The sequence below is a fragment of the Ruditapes philippinarum genome, unplaced genomic scaffold (genome assembly GCF_026571515.1).
Source record: "Ruditapes philippinarum isolate M1 unplaced genomic scaffold, ASM2657151v2 ctg2191_1_1_1_1, whole genome shotgun sequence".
Classification (NCBI taxonomy): domain Eukaryota; kingdom Metazoa; phylum Mollusca; class Bivalvia; order Venerida; family Veneridae; genus Ruditapes; species Ruditapes philippinarum.
The window spans coordinates 102,512-116,837 of NW_026857887.1; the positions used below are offsets into that span (position 1 = coordinate 102,512).

At 32.6% G+C, this 14,326-nt stretch overlaps 3 protein-coding genes across 3 annotated transcripts in view; 2 read left to right on the forward strand and 1 right to left on the reverse strand.

Moving 5' to 3' along the window:
• LOC132751393 (heat shock protein 75 kDa, mitochondrial-like) overlaps positions 1–4,961 on the forward strand; it is a 49,072-nt gene extending 44,111 nt beyond the window's left edge. Inside the window, exon 13 of the mRNA XM_060741560.1 lies at positions 1,805–4,961. Coding sequence (XP_060597543.1) covers positions 1,805–1,829 — 25 coding nt within the window. The 3' untranslated portion in view covers positions 1,830–4,961. The remainder of the gene's footprint in view (positions 1–1,804) is intronic.
• The window catches only part of LOC132751390 (uncharacterized), a 107,913-nt gene that overhangs the window by 76,240 nt on the left and 17,347 nt on the right, over positions 1–14,326 (reverse strand). The window lies entirely within an intron of this gene.
• The window catches only part of LOC132751396 (heat shock protein 75 kDa, mitochondrial-like), a 48,750-nt gene continuing 45,261 nt past the window's right edge, over positions 10,838–14,326 (forward strand). The window contains exons 1-4 of the mRNA XM_060741563.1: positions 10,838–11,004; positions 12,124–12,285; positions 12,761–12,843; positions 13,742–13,891. Coding sequence (XP_060597546.1) covers positions 10,869–11,004; positions 12,124–12,285; positions 12,761–12,843; positions 13,742–13,891 — 531 coding nt within the window. The 5' untranslated portion in view covers positions 10,838–10,868. The remainder of the gene's footprint in view (positions 11,005–12,123; positions 12,286–12,760; positions 12,844–13,741; positions 13,892–14,326) is intronic.

Here is a 14,326-nt window from a genome sequence, read left to right on the forward strand (position 1 = left end):
ATTTTATTCTTGTCAGATGCATGTATTGCAGTTTAGCCTATACCCCTTACCCTGCTGTTGAATGTGTTTCTCTTTTCCAATGGAATTTCTACTTTTTAGCTCGACACCAAGAAGTATATGAAGAGCTGTCCTACACGCCCAGGCATGGGCGTCCGCTTCCAGATTTCAGATTAAAGTTTTGGTGCAGTTAAATATTTTTCACTATAACTTATTCATTTCTTAAGGTATCAACTTCAAACTTCAAATATATGTTCATTATCATCAACCACATCTTATGTTTCAAGGTTCATAACTCTAGCACCTATATTTTCAGATTTATCTCCCCTTGAATTTAGAATTTTCCTTAAAAAATACTATTTTTTACTGTTACTTCTTAAGGTATCAACTTTTAACTTCAAATAGATGTTCCTTATCATCAACTACATCTTATGTGACAAGGTTCATAACTCTAGCACCTATATTTTCAGATTTATCTCTCCTTGAACTTGAATTTTCCTTAAAAAAATATTATTTTTTACTATAACTTTTTCATTTCTGTAGGTATCAACTTTAAACTTCACATATATATTTCTTATTATTAACCACATCTTATGCGAGAAGGTTCATAAGTCTAACACCAATATTTTCAGATTTATTTCTCCTTGAACATAGAATTTTTAATAAAAAAATACTACTTTTCACTGTTACTTCTTTATTTCTAAAACGATCAACTTCAAATATATGTTCCTTAGCATTAACCACATATTATATGACAAGGTTCATAACTCTAGCATCAATTTTTCAGATTTATCTCCCCTTGAACTGAGAATTTACCTTAAAAGAATATTATTTTTTACTGTTACTTCTTCATTTCTTAAGGGATCAACTTAACACTTTAAATATATGTTCCTTATCATAAACCACATCTTATGTGACAAGGTTCATAACTCTAGCACCAATATTGCATGAAATATCTCCTCATTAAACTGCGATCTTTTTACTTGAAAAATGTTATTTTTTACTATAACTTCTTTAGTTTTAAAGGTATCTACCTCAAACTTCAAATACATATTCCTTATCATCAACCAGATGTTATGTGAAAAGGTTCATAACTCTTGAAGCAATATTTTCAGATTGATCTCCCTTTGAACTTAGAATTTTCTTTAAGAAATATAACTTGCTTTTTAAGGTATGTTCAAACTTCAAATGTATATTTCTTATCATTACACACATGTTGTGTGACAAGGTCCATAACTTTATTGTGACTATTTCCAGAATTTTGCCCCTTTGAACTTGGAATATATGTCAACAACTATAACTTCTTGTCAATAGAAGAAATATGTTTATATTATAATTGATTTTTTTTTCATAGTTTTGTCTTCCTTACTGTGTCCAGTATTTAATTAGTCGAGCTTCTCTGTCTCCTGTGACAGCTCTTGTTAATGATCTATTCAAATGAAATTGTACATTGTAATAATCTTTTTGAATCGAATTATCCATAGTTCTGATTGCAGCAATTTATTACAAAAGTTATGTATCATGAGGTTTCTATTTTTTTGGCTGGAAATATCTTCTCTGGGACAGCCGGATGATTTCCGTGCACATTGAGGACATTAGGACATATATGGTATGATCCTAAAATTACATACACTGGAGCCTCGATTTATTGCAAAGTTGTGCCCCTTTTTCTATGTTCCTTTTATTTAACTAACCAGCACTGAGGAAAATGTTGACAGGTTTTGTCATTCTAAGAATTAAAAATCTCATATTTAAAATTTGATTTGATGCTTATATAACTATATAAAATAACAAAATATTTTTCCAGTGTGACCGCCCAGGATGGTATGTAGGAATGCTAGCTGATGGCACAACTGGTCTCTACCCAGCCGACTACTTCAAACCTAGTCCAGTTAGTGCACAAAGTGAAGCTTAAACTCAACTGGTCTTGTCTGATGGATCAGCTTTAAAACCATAACCTGCTGAATTTGTATAAAATCAACTGAACAGATGTGAAAAGCTGGCCAGACTCTATACTTGTAACAAAGTCTGATCATTTTTGGTTCCAGCAAGATAACACTTAACAGAGCCATATTGATATGATATCAAGAAATTGTGATTAGTTGTTTTGAATGAGTGTTGAAGAATCTTAGGCTAATGTTAACTAAATAAAATGAATTTAGAAGCTGTAAGAACTTCTTAGATCACATAGTTTAGCCAATTGAGTAATATACAGACTTACCATGACGTATTGACAGGTTATACTGTTAGGCTCCTGTGGAGTGATATTGTCAGTATGTGTCTTTTATCAAAACGTGGACAAGCTTTTAAAATGTTGGTTGGTAACGATATATCATCATTGATATTGGCAATTTGTGAGAAATAATGGCTCCCGTTTTAGATTGGTATTGGTCTGTACTTGGTAGAGAATAGAATGTGAACTGCAGGGCTAATTAGAATACAGGAGGTCAATTCATATGTCAATACTCGGTTATATACAGTAGTAGGACCAATGGGATTAAATCAAAACTGAACATAATATGAATCTAACCAATGGGATCAGAACAAAATATAATAAATATTTAGCAAATGTGATCAGAACAGATTAGAGCATAATATAAATCTAACCAATGGGATCAGAACAGAATTTAAATCTAACCAATAGGATCAGAACATGATAAAAATCTAACCAATTGGATCAGAATATGATATAAATCTAACCAATTAAATCAGAACATGGTCAAAATCTAACCAATGGGATCAGAACATAAGTAACCAATGGGTTCAGAACATGATAAAAAATTTACCAATGGGATCAGAACATGATAATAAAAAATTACCAATGGGATCAGAACATAATAAAAATCTAACTAAGCGGATCAAAACATTGTAAAAATCTAACCAATGGGATCAGAACATAATATAAATCTAACTAATGGGATCAGAGCAGAAAATTTTAAAAACCTAATAAATGGGATTAAAATGGAGCAGAAGAGAACATGATAGGAGTTAATGCAGTTATATATCAATTAATTGATTGAGATATAAATGTTTTGCAGCAGACACGGATTGTACATGATGAAGGTGGCAGTTACTGCTATACTGTTTTATTTATCAGATATTATAATTTATATACTTACAGATATAGATACTATATGTACATTGATAATGCCTTTTATTGTTAATGTATGATTGCTGTACATGAGATTTTTATTTTTGCTTTTATCGTATGTATGTATCAGTGCAATTGTTAAACTGTGCAAGTTGTCTCACTTAGTTTGTTTTTAAATTGATTTTTTTTAATAGTTATTTCAAATTGATATTCTGTTGACAGTATGCTTAAAGATCTAACAAGAAGCTTATTTCTTCTTTCATTGTAATCATATGAAAATGAACTACATATTCATATGTTTATGTTAGATTTAGTTTTTTGTCTAATATCTATTGAAGTTTCACTCTTAAGACAGCACCAAATTGAATTCTTAATTATATAGTGAAATTACTACAATAGCAGATCATTTTTTGTCTTTCATACTTCATGTACTTTGATCCGATTTAATTGCTTTTAAAAATGGACAATTTGGAAATTATTGAAGTGATATGGTTATCAAAAAATTAAATTTATTTATACATGTACAAATGTATATAGTGTACAATTGGACTGCTTTCCATGTACATGTACCTCAGTCTTGATTGTTTTTATGCTTAAATCTTTCAGTTCTTGGAAGGTCTTTAAGCTTACATAATTGATTGCAAAGTCTCAGATTTTATTATCGCAACAAAATTGTACTTTGTATTCATGCTTTGTACACCTATCTCTCATTTTCATTTTGTCTATGTTAGGAATATTTGTTTGGCTGCGTGGTTGAAGTAGGTTACCAACTTGAATCACTCATGCCTCACAGTTGTGTGTTGGAATTCTGTTACAAATTTTTAGATATTTTTTCTTTCTGTGAATTTTTTTATCCAGCTACCTTACCTAGCAAACTGCTCTGGTGTCCTCTCTATACCTGAAATAATGCTTATAGGGACACCTGAGGTTGTCCTCCATGGGTAAAGCTGAAAAATTGCCATAAACCTTTACAGTGTGAATGCTTCTTACAGCTTTACCATAAATATGCATTTCTTTAAACACTTCAATGTACCAAAAATATACATTTTGTATAATATTATGTAAGAAAATGCTAAGCTTTAATAATTCTTTTCTGTCTTAACTTACTAGTGTTTACTTATTTTGTACCCAAAAAAAACCCCAAACACAATTATTGTTTTATTTTGTGTTTGGTTGCCATGGATACTGTCTGCTACATTATAAGATAATCTACAGTGCTGATCTTTATTGTGTAACTAGTGCTATTTAAATGCAATGTTATGTCTTTCATTTATTTATTTGCTTTTTTAAAGAGATTTTGTTTATTTTTGTCTCGGATATATGCTTTGTTTACAGTTAATGATAAGTTTAAGACTTAAAATTTATTTTTTTCCATGACAGTAGAGCCAATCACATCAGATGAAGTTAGTTATTTTTAGCTGTATAAGTATGGATTTGTTGGCAGTTTTATATTCTTTTACACATGAAAAAGCTATTCACAAAATGTCTCCTTATTTAAAGAAAGAAAGTGATGAAATGCATTAAATATCATGTAGGAGTCAGCAATTATGATGCCCATGAACATCGGGAGACTGTCATAGAGGCGTCTTGAAGAAGATTTTTGTCCCGCATCAAAGAAATTAGCCTCATATTGAGCAATGTATTCTTAAAGCTGCATAATGTTCTTATGTCTATGTATTTGATTCAGTTAATGTCAGATTTCATTGCAAATTAACTTTTGATGAAATTTTACCAACATACTTTGTATCACATAAATCAGATATTTTAAATTAATGAAGGCTTTTTGGGCTGAAATCAATATTAGTCCTAGTTGTTGTTTATTTTATTATATTTCAAGTAGTGAATAAGAATCTTTCTTATCAAATTCAATTAATTTTTTTTCCAATGATTAGATATACATGTATGTGTATTAAATTTGCATTTTAGTTTTTAGCTCACCTGTCACAAAGTGACAGGGTGAGCTTTTGTGATCGCTTTTCGTCCGGCGTCCGGCCGTCGTCCGTCTGTCCGTCCGTCCGTAAACTTTTACTTTAAATGATAATTCCTCATAAATCGCTAAGCCAATTTTATCCAAACTTCACAGAAATGTTTTTTTGGTGGTCACCTAAAGAATTAAATTCCATGCATTACTCTGGTTGCCATGGCAACCGAAAGAAAAAACTTTTAATATCTTCTTTTAAAAAACCCTAAGAGCTAGAGCTTAGATATTTGGCATGAAACATCTTCTAGTGAGTGTCTACCAAGTTTGTTCAAATAAAATCCCTGGGGTCAAAATTGGCCCCGCCCCAGGGGGTCATTGATTTTCCCTATATGCATATAGTAAAAACTTAAAAATTCTTCTTTTAAAGAACCCAAAGAGCTAGAGCTAAGATATTCAGCACGAAACATCTTCTAATGAGTGTGTACCAAGTTTGTTCAAATAAAAGCCCTGGGGTCAAAAATGGCCCCGCCCCAGGGGGTCATTGATTTTCCCTATATGCATATAGTAAAACTTAAAATTCTTCTTTTAAAGAAACCCAAAGAGCTAGAGCTAAGATATTCAGCATGAAACATCTTCTAATGAGTGTGTGTACCAAGTTTGTTCAAATAAAAGCCCTGGGGTCAAAAATGGCCCCGCCCCAGGGGGTCATTGATTTTCCCTATATGCATATAGTAAAAACTTACAAAATCTTCTTTGAAAGAACTCAAAGAGCTAGAGCTAAGATATTCAGCATGAAACATCTTCTAATGGGTGTCTACCAAGTTTGTTCAAATAAAAGCCCTGGGGTCAAAATTGGCCCCGCCCCAGGGAGTCATTGATTTTCCTTATATGTGTATAGCAAAAACTTAAATAATCTTCTTTGAAAAAACCCAAATAGCTAGAGTTTAGATATTAAGCATGAAACATCTTCTAGTGAGTGTCTACAAAGTTTATTCAAATAAAAGCCCTGGGGTCAAAATTGGCCCCGCCCCGGGGGGTCTTAATTTTCCCTATATGCATATAGTAAAAACTTTAATAATCTTCTTTGAAAAAACCTAAATAGCTAGAGTTTAGATATTGAACATGAAACATCTTCTAGTGAGTGTCTACCAAGTTTGTTCAAATAAAATCCCTGGGGTCAAAATTGGCCCCGCCCCAGGGGGTCATTGATTTTCCCTATATGCATATAGTAAAAACTTAAAAATTCTTCTTTAAAAGAACCCAAAGAGCTAGAGCTAAGATATTCAGCATGAAACATCTTCTTATGAGTGTGTACCTAGTTTGTTCAAATAAAAGCCCTGGGGTCAAAATTGGCCCCGCCCCAGGATTGATTTTCCCTATATGCATATAGTAAAAACTTAAAAATTCTTCTTTAAAAGAACCCAAAGAGCTAGAGCTAAGATATTCAGCATGAAACATCTTCTAATGGGTGTCTACCAAGTTTGTTCAAATAAAAGCCCTGGGGTCAAAATTGGCCCCGCCCCGGGGGTCATTGATTTTCCTTATATGTGTATAGCAAAAACTTAAATAATCTTCTTTGAAAAAACCCAAATAGCTAGAGTTTAGATATTAAGCAATCTTATTAAAATATTAAGCAAAATATTAAAAAATCTTCTTTGAAAAAACCTAAATAGCTAGAGTTTAGATATTGAACATGAAACATCTTCTAGTGAGCGCTACAAAGTTTGTTCAAATAAAAGCCCTGGGGTCAAAATTGGCCCCGCCCCGGGGGGTCTAGATTTTCCCTATATGCATATAGTAAAAACTTAAAAAATCTTCTTTGAAAAAACCTAAATAGCTAGAGTTTAGATATAAAGCATAAAACATCTTCTAGTAAACGGCTACAAAGTTTGTTCAAATAAAAGCCCTGGGGTCAAAACTGGCCCCGCCCCAGGGGTGTCATTGTTTTTAACTATATGTGTGTATTAAAAACTTAAAAATCTTCTTTTAAAAAACCCAATGAGCTAGAGCTTAGATGTTTAGCATGAAATATCTTCTTATGGATGTCTACAAAGTTTGTTCAAATAAAAGCCTTTGGGTGAAAATTGGCCCTGCCGGGGGTGGGGAGGGGGTGGGTGGGGGCGGACGGGGGGCGGGTGAGATCATTGTTTTTCATTACATGTGTGTAGTAAAAACTTATTATTGTGAAACATCAGGGATTTTTTTTGGCTTATTTTATAGCCGTTATTGGGTCATATTCCCAATTGAAAATACTATATTATTTTCCCAATCCATAGGAACAAATTCCCAACTGAAAGTTACAAAATAAAAATATTGAATAAAAATTCTCAAATCTTTGCAAATAAGGGCTTTTTCACTGTAATAGTGCTTAAATCTTTGAAGATGCCATCATAGACAGTATTTAATAATTTGCATCCATGTAATCACTGCAAAATTTCAGTCATGCATTTTTTCCCAATTTTTAACAAAACACTGCTGAAATTCCCAATTGTATGGGTATGGGTTGTGTTCCCAAAATCCTGGAAAAAATCCCTGAACATCTTCTAATGAGTGTCTTCCAAGTTTGTTCAAATAAAAGCCCTGGGATTTAAACTGGCCCCGCTCCAGGGGCCTATATACAGGTGAGCGACCTCAGGGCCATCATGGCCCTCTTGTTATTATTATACATGTATAATGGCCAGTACATATATTTCCTAGTACACCATAGTTTTTGTCACATTAAATGTTCATAATAAGTACACATTGTCACAAAGACGTTAATTGTGCCTGAAGTTGTTTTGAAACTTTCTATGTTTAAGATATATTCTTTCTAACAGTGAAAATATATAAAGGAAGTGAATAAAAGTGGAAGCAGGCAGGGTCTTATTCACAGACACATTTCATGTTCCGAGTTCATTTCCACTAAGTAGGATTCTTATCAAATTAATATCCTCCAAAGGTTTTTCTACATTTCATTTATATTGATTTGTTTTTCTTGTTACTGTTAGTGTAGCTTTTTCATTCATTTTTCAATCAAGCTCATTTTTAGCTGATATTCATACATGTAGTTTTCATAACGTCAAACAGGTCATTCTTACTGCAGGATGTGAATATTTTATTATCAGGAATGAATAGAGAAAATATCTTCTTGTTATTTTGGTAATAAGGTGTAAATCATCAGTAGAATTAAAATTCTGGCTACATAATAATATTTTCTCATGGCTGAAATAAAAAGCATTTCTGAAAATTGAATATTGCCACACATCTTATCTTGTACTTTCTGTTGCCGCTAATCTAGGGTGATTATTTAAATGATTTTATATTAAAATTATCAATGTCTGGTGCTGTAGGGTAGATAATGTTACCTTATTTGTCATGACTTATTATTGATTTTTGATTTTGTATAAAGACAATGTCATGTAAATGAGACATGATTTGTGTTTGTTTTGTATATTTAAGTCTCATTTGTACCATATATATTTATACTCTACTTATTTCTTGAAAAATAAAGCTTTTTTATGTAATATTTTGTTTATTTTTCATCATGCTTTATTGTTTTGATACTTAAAGTGCTTATTTCACCAAAACTTGCAAGATAAACAAAGCAATAAAATACCTGATAATGAACATAACTGTTCTTTTCTACTCCCTCCGATAAACTGTAAAACAGGAACCATGGAACATTTCTGGGGCTAAGCATATTAAATTTATGTGTTAAGTCTAATATTTACTTTTGTATGAAAAAAAGTACCTGATTGGCATACATGTGCCCACTGAAATGGGTCAAATAAATTTTTAGGGGGTCAAAACTTGATTTTTTTGGGTACATTGGGTGCAAAGAACCCATTACCCTTAGAATTACACATGTTTTTATGGTGTTATTCATGATCAATATTATTTCCCAAAAAAGGAACATAGTTATATTGCCTATTTTTATAACATTATAAGTCAATAACAGTTAATTTCTAGAACAGTGCCATTTTATTATTTTCAGTTTGCATATATTTGGAACAACTGTTTAGTGATATTCAGTAAATCTAATCACAGAAGGGAAAACCTGCTAATTCCTGTACTGGACTAACTCGGCTTTGAATTCATATGGAACAATTCATTCCAACTTGGCTTTGAATTTGGCACAATTCATTCTATGATGAAGGGATTTCAGCATTTCAATGCAAAACAGAAATCTAAGCTGACCTGGCTCTATACTGGTTACAAAGGATAATCACTTTCAGATCAGGTAAAGGAACAACAAGATTAAATGTACTGTATATACTTCATATTTAATAGTATATTATTAGTTATAAAGATTTTTGACAGGTTATATTGCCCTGTATAAATGGTTGATTGGAAATATAACCCTAGTCGCTAGACAAAGGTTATATGGCAAACAACCATTTATATATGGTCATATATCCTGTCAGAAATCTATATAACAAATTTATAATACAGCAAGTTTCATTTTTAGTGAAAAAGTGAGAATTCTTCATAAATCGACAGCAGCTGTGTATATAAAACTATATAAATGTCACGATTTTCTAATGAAAAGCGACGTTACAAACGTGCAGTATTATAAAGAATGTATGAAACCTAGAAAATGAACAATTACTAATGTCGGGACAAAACATTTCCTTTTTTTCAAAACTAACCAAAATTATGATAAAAGGGTTAAAAATTATACCAGTATTGTATTGGAATTGTTGGTACAGTCTCTGTATGTAACTATTATTCTGGCATAGCTGTATTTAAATTGTTTATGACCTAAAATAAAACTGATAAACTAATGAAACAAACAATAAAGTTTGTGTATGTATTGAAATTCCTCCCTCCAAGTGTCAACTTATCCATGTCACAAAAAGGAAGCATCCTATCCCAATACTACTTTCATGGAGTCCAATTCAAATCGGTTACCTCAGCTGAATACAAAGGCATATTTATATCAGAAATCCTTACTTGGGAGGTTCACATAAACAGGACATCCAAGAAAGCAAACCAAACCTTAGGATCCATATGTAGAAACATAAAGAGTAAATCCCAATCCATTAAGTCCATTGCTTACAAGACGTTACATTTAGTCAGACCCCATCTTGAATATGGTTTCGAGGTATGGCCTCTCCACACCAAAATACAAATCAATCTAATTGAAAATGTCCAAAGAAGAGCAGCATGATGGATCACGCAAGCTTATGGTCAGACCTCTGGTGTACAGATGCTAGGTTATTCCTTTTCTATAAAATCAACCATGGTCTGGTTGTTCTTTCCCCATAGAAGAATATGTGACACCCCTCTCCCAAACATCATGCCATTGCCATTCCCTAGCTGTGTTATAGGTTATTCACAGCAACTTCAGATCATAATAAATTCCCTTTCTTTCATAGTACAGTATACCAATGGAACCACCTACACCATGCAGTTGCCTTACACCCTACCCCAGAGTTAGTTTGATGCTTCCATAGCTTGCATTGAACATAATAATTATATCTCATTCTAGTTTCCCAGCCCCCTGTTTTTAACATTTTTAATATTTTATTATCGTCCTTTTAAACAACTGTTTTTTAAGTTTCTTGCGGTTTTGACCAGACATGTCTACATTCCCTTGAGGGCTTTGACATTAATAGAAGATAGATATTTCAAATATTTAGAAATTAATTTCAACAAACCTCTGGTCAGTGTTTAGTCATTGTTTTTTGTTTGTTTTAGACTTACTCTTATAGGCACATAGTTGTGCTCCACAATCAAACTTTCAAAGACAAGTGACTCCCCTTCGGCTTCTCAGTATTTTCTATAATGTTTTCATGTATAGAAGGAAAATATTTAGTGGTGTTCAGTATTATACACTAAAGTCACGGCCTTTAGTCGTATTCAACCTATTCCGACAAAATGTCAGCCTCCATGAGAACGTGTATTGTGAGACGACCTACTGTAATTAAACAGTATTTTGGTATCACAAGTTGTCAGAATGTATTGACTGGCGGGGCGTTTCAAAGAAAAAGTATATTTACTCACGCTGCACGTGGTAAGTTAACTGAATTTATCAAATGTTGTTGTGTACGAGGAAATCGGCTAATTTTGTAACGGATAATGGACATGACCTTGATCAGCTGTTTATGGTCTGTTTTATCGTAAGATGACTATGACAGCTGCGCCATCGTAATGGTATGAATGCCATATATTGTCAAATGGTCTCGTATGCAGTGAATGGGTACATTTATCGGGTAATATATGTGATATCATGTTATGTCATTGATATGTAGTTGCATGTTTTCGGATATGATGTTTTGGATGCGATTGTGCCATACCCGGCGGCAGGAAATACCCAAATATGCCCAAATATTACACATATATAGACTTTGAGTAAAATTTGTCTAAACTAATTTATGAATCAAAAATACAAACTCTTCACGCAACGGTGCCATGTTTCTGCATTTTACTTGTCATGAGTGAAATTACATATTTTACGCCATTAGATAGTCATACAGAAATTAGTTTAGCCATATTTAACTTTAAATTTATTTGTGTGGTATATTTGGGCAATATTTTGGTATATTTGGGTATTTTGTGTCGCTCCCCCCCATACCTTCCATTGCCCTTGTCAACTGCCAGCAACTTTTTAACAAAAATTTTAATATTTAAAAAAAAAATGATCACTGAATTAAAATTTGCAAACCCATGTCTTTTAAATTTGATTCAACCATTTTGTTTTAAATTTTCTTGTATTAGTCATCCGTAAATTGAATTCTGATTCAGATGTAAAAAGAACCAATGTGTAGAATTGATGATAAGAAACAACTTAATATTGATTTTTGAAAATAAGTTTCCTGTCTCCTTGAAGCAATTTTGTGTTAAGGTTGAGTGCACACAATTACTTTCATTACTAAATCAATAGTGCAACCATTTGACACAACTTTATCGCTCATTGGGCTTGTATATTGTTGCTTTGTTTGTAAACTTGTTTTCACAAGTTCAAATCCCAGGCAAGGCAGGATTTTTTTCTGATGCAGTTGTACATGTATCTTTCTTTTACAAACTAAAATGTAAGATAAGTAATGTTGACTTTTATTTAAGAGGACAACACTTCACTTGAATTTAACTTCTGCTTTCTTTTCTTTACTACAAATTACAATATATTTTTCAGATAACCTGAAAAAGATTCCCATATACCAGTGTGGCTCTCATTGGCAACAAACAAAAGGATTTCACAACAGTTCCGCTCTATGGACTGTAGAAGAAACAGCAAACACAGAATCAGTGGAAGATGATTTTCATACTATCATCAAAAATACAGAAAGATCTAAAGGTTCTTGCCAGTTTTCTTTTTTTTTTACCTCATAGGATACTGAAACAGTGTTGTAAACTGTTGTTCTAGAAATTTTGTAAGCCCAAAATAGATATAGCCCTGCTAAAATTTCTAGCTACTGGAGAATCCATTGCCAGTCTCTTTCTGTCAATCAGTTAACCTATTGCCACCAGTTTAGACCAAGGTGCAGTCTTGCCAGGACTTTAAATGTTGGTAGTTCATTTTTTTAAATAAGTATGGAACACTTTTGAATATAGTCCACAGATTAAGTGTGTAGATTAGTCTCCATTACTGATTTTCAGATCAGTAAGTCAATGTCGCTTTATATATAATTTATTGATTGTAAAGACCAGAGGCAAAGGAGAGGGTAACTTTAAACTTTTCATATCCGCTACATAGTTCTCAAGTTAGCACTGTCTGTTGATAGATTTATTTTTGAGGCATGCTATTTTTGTATATATAATTCTTTATTTAGGTCCCTCAGACAAACTTGAGTTCCAGGCAGAGACTAGGAAACTGTTGGACATTGTTGCGAGATCACTGTACAGTGAAAAAGAGGTTTGTAAAATTTATTGTGTGAGGTAGCTTTTGAAATGTTGGTTGTTTTATTTAGGTGCCTATTTCATCCACATGAAAAGGCATTGAGAAAGTTGCCATTTGATCTTTTATTTGTAGATACAAAATGTCTTATTGAAAAGTATATATGTTGTATAGTATATTGAAACAGTGGGAAGATTATTGCATGATTGTACATATATTTAAATAGATCACTATTAGATAAACATGAAGTACTTAATTCCATGTGGCGATGTGGCCGAGTGGTTAATACATCAGACTAGTAACTAGTAATCTAAGGATTGCTGACTGCGTGGATTCAAACCCTGTCAGGGGCAAGCTATTGTTTCCTTGAGCAAGAAACTTCTACATTCATTGCTTAGTACTTGTTGGTTCCAGAAAATCATTCAAGAGTGTTTCAGAAAGCTTATAGCTTCCAACACAACCAAACTAAAATAAATTTGCATAAACTAAATTTCATGAGGGCAAGCTTTCCAGCTAACTTATTGGTGATTGTTGGTTCTACTTTGGTGTCTGCTTGTGCCATTGATTATGCAAGAAAGGGTAATTGTAGGTCCTTCTTCAATGAAAGTTGGCAAGTCTATAAATGACCATTGTTTTGATTAATCTTAAACTAAAAAACTTTATGAATAATAAGATCTTTTTGATCTCTTTTTGCTAGTACGGCTAGTTGAAAATAAATTGCAGCAAGTGTAACAGGGTTTTCATTATTAACAGATTAGGGATCCATGTCATTGGTTTAAATGCTGTTAAATCAGTTGTATTTTCAGCCTGTAGATTAAAATATCATGCATGACCCTTGGCCAAATCGGTTGTTTTCTTTGGTTTGTCTGTTGCCTCAGGTAAAATGAAAATCATGTGTTAAAATTTATAATTTCAGGTGTTTATTAGAGAGTTGATATCCAACTCTAGTGATGCTCTTGAAAAACTTCGTTACAAGCAAATGGCTGATGGTGACATAGAGGACAGTGACCTCCCCTTGGAAATTGACATTGCTGGTGATGAGACAAAGAAAACAATCACTATTCAGGTTTATCATTGATTAAAAGTTGTGAACATTAGATATTTTTTAAATGTTGGTAGAGCGTATAGTCAGTGCAATACGAGAAAATTGACTAACCCCATAACCTGTGATTAAGGTAGCCTGTGTCATCAGTATAGATACTACAACATCATTATTATTCGTGAGGAACTAATTCTCGTGGTTTTTGTGGATAGGTCAATCCACAAATTTATGATCCAAAGAAATTTCATTATTTACATTTTACCTTTTGCAAATATAAAGTAAAACAGTCCAGAAATTGAATAACCCATAAAAAATATTCTTTGTGACAAAACCACGAAATTTTGAGCTTGTCTGTTTTGGAGAATAAATCAAAATATTATGATTGCTCATCTTGTCTTGCGAAAACTAAAGTGAAGCCCTTTATTCAAATCTTTTGAAAATAATTAACATGAAACTTGG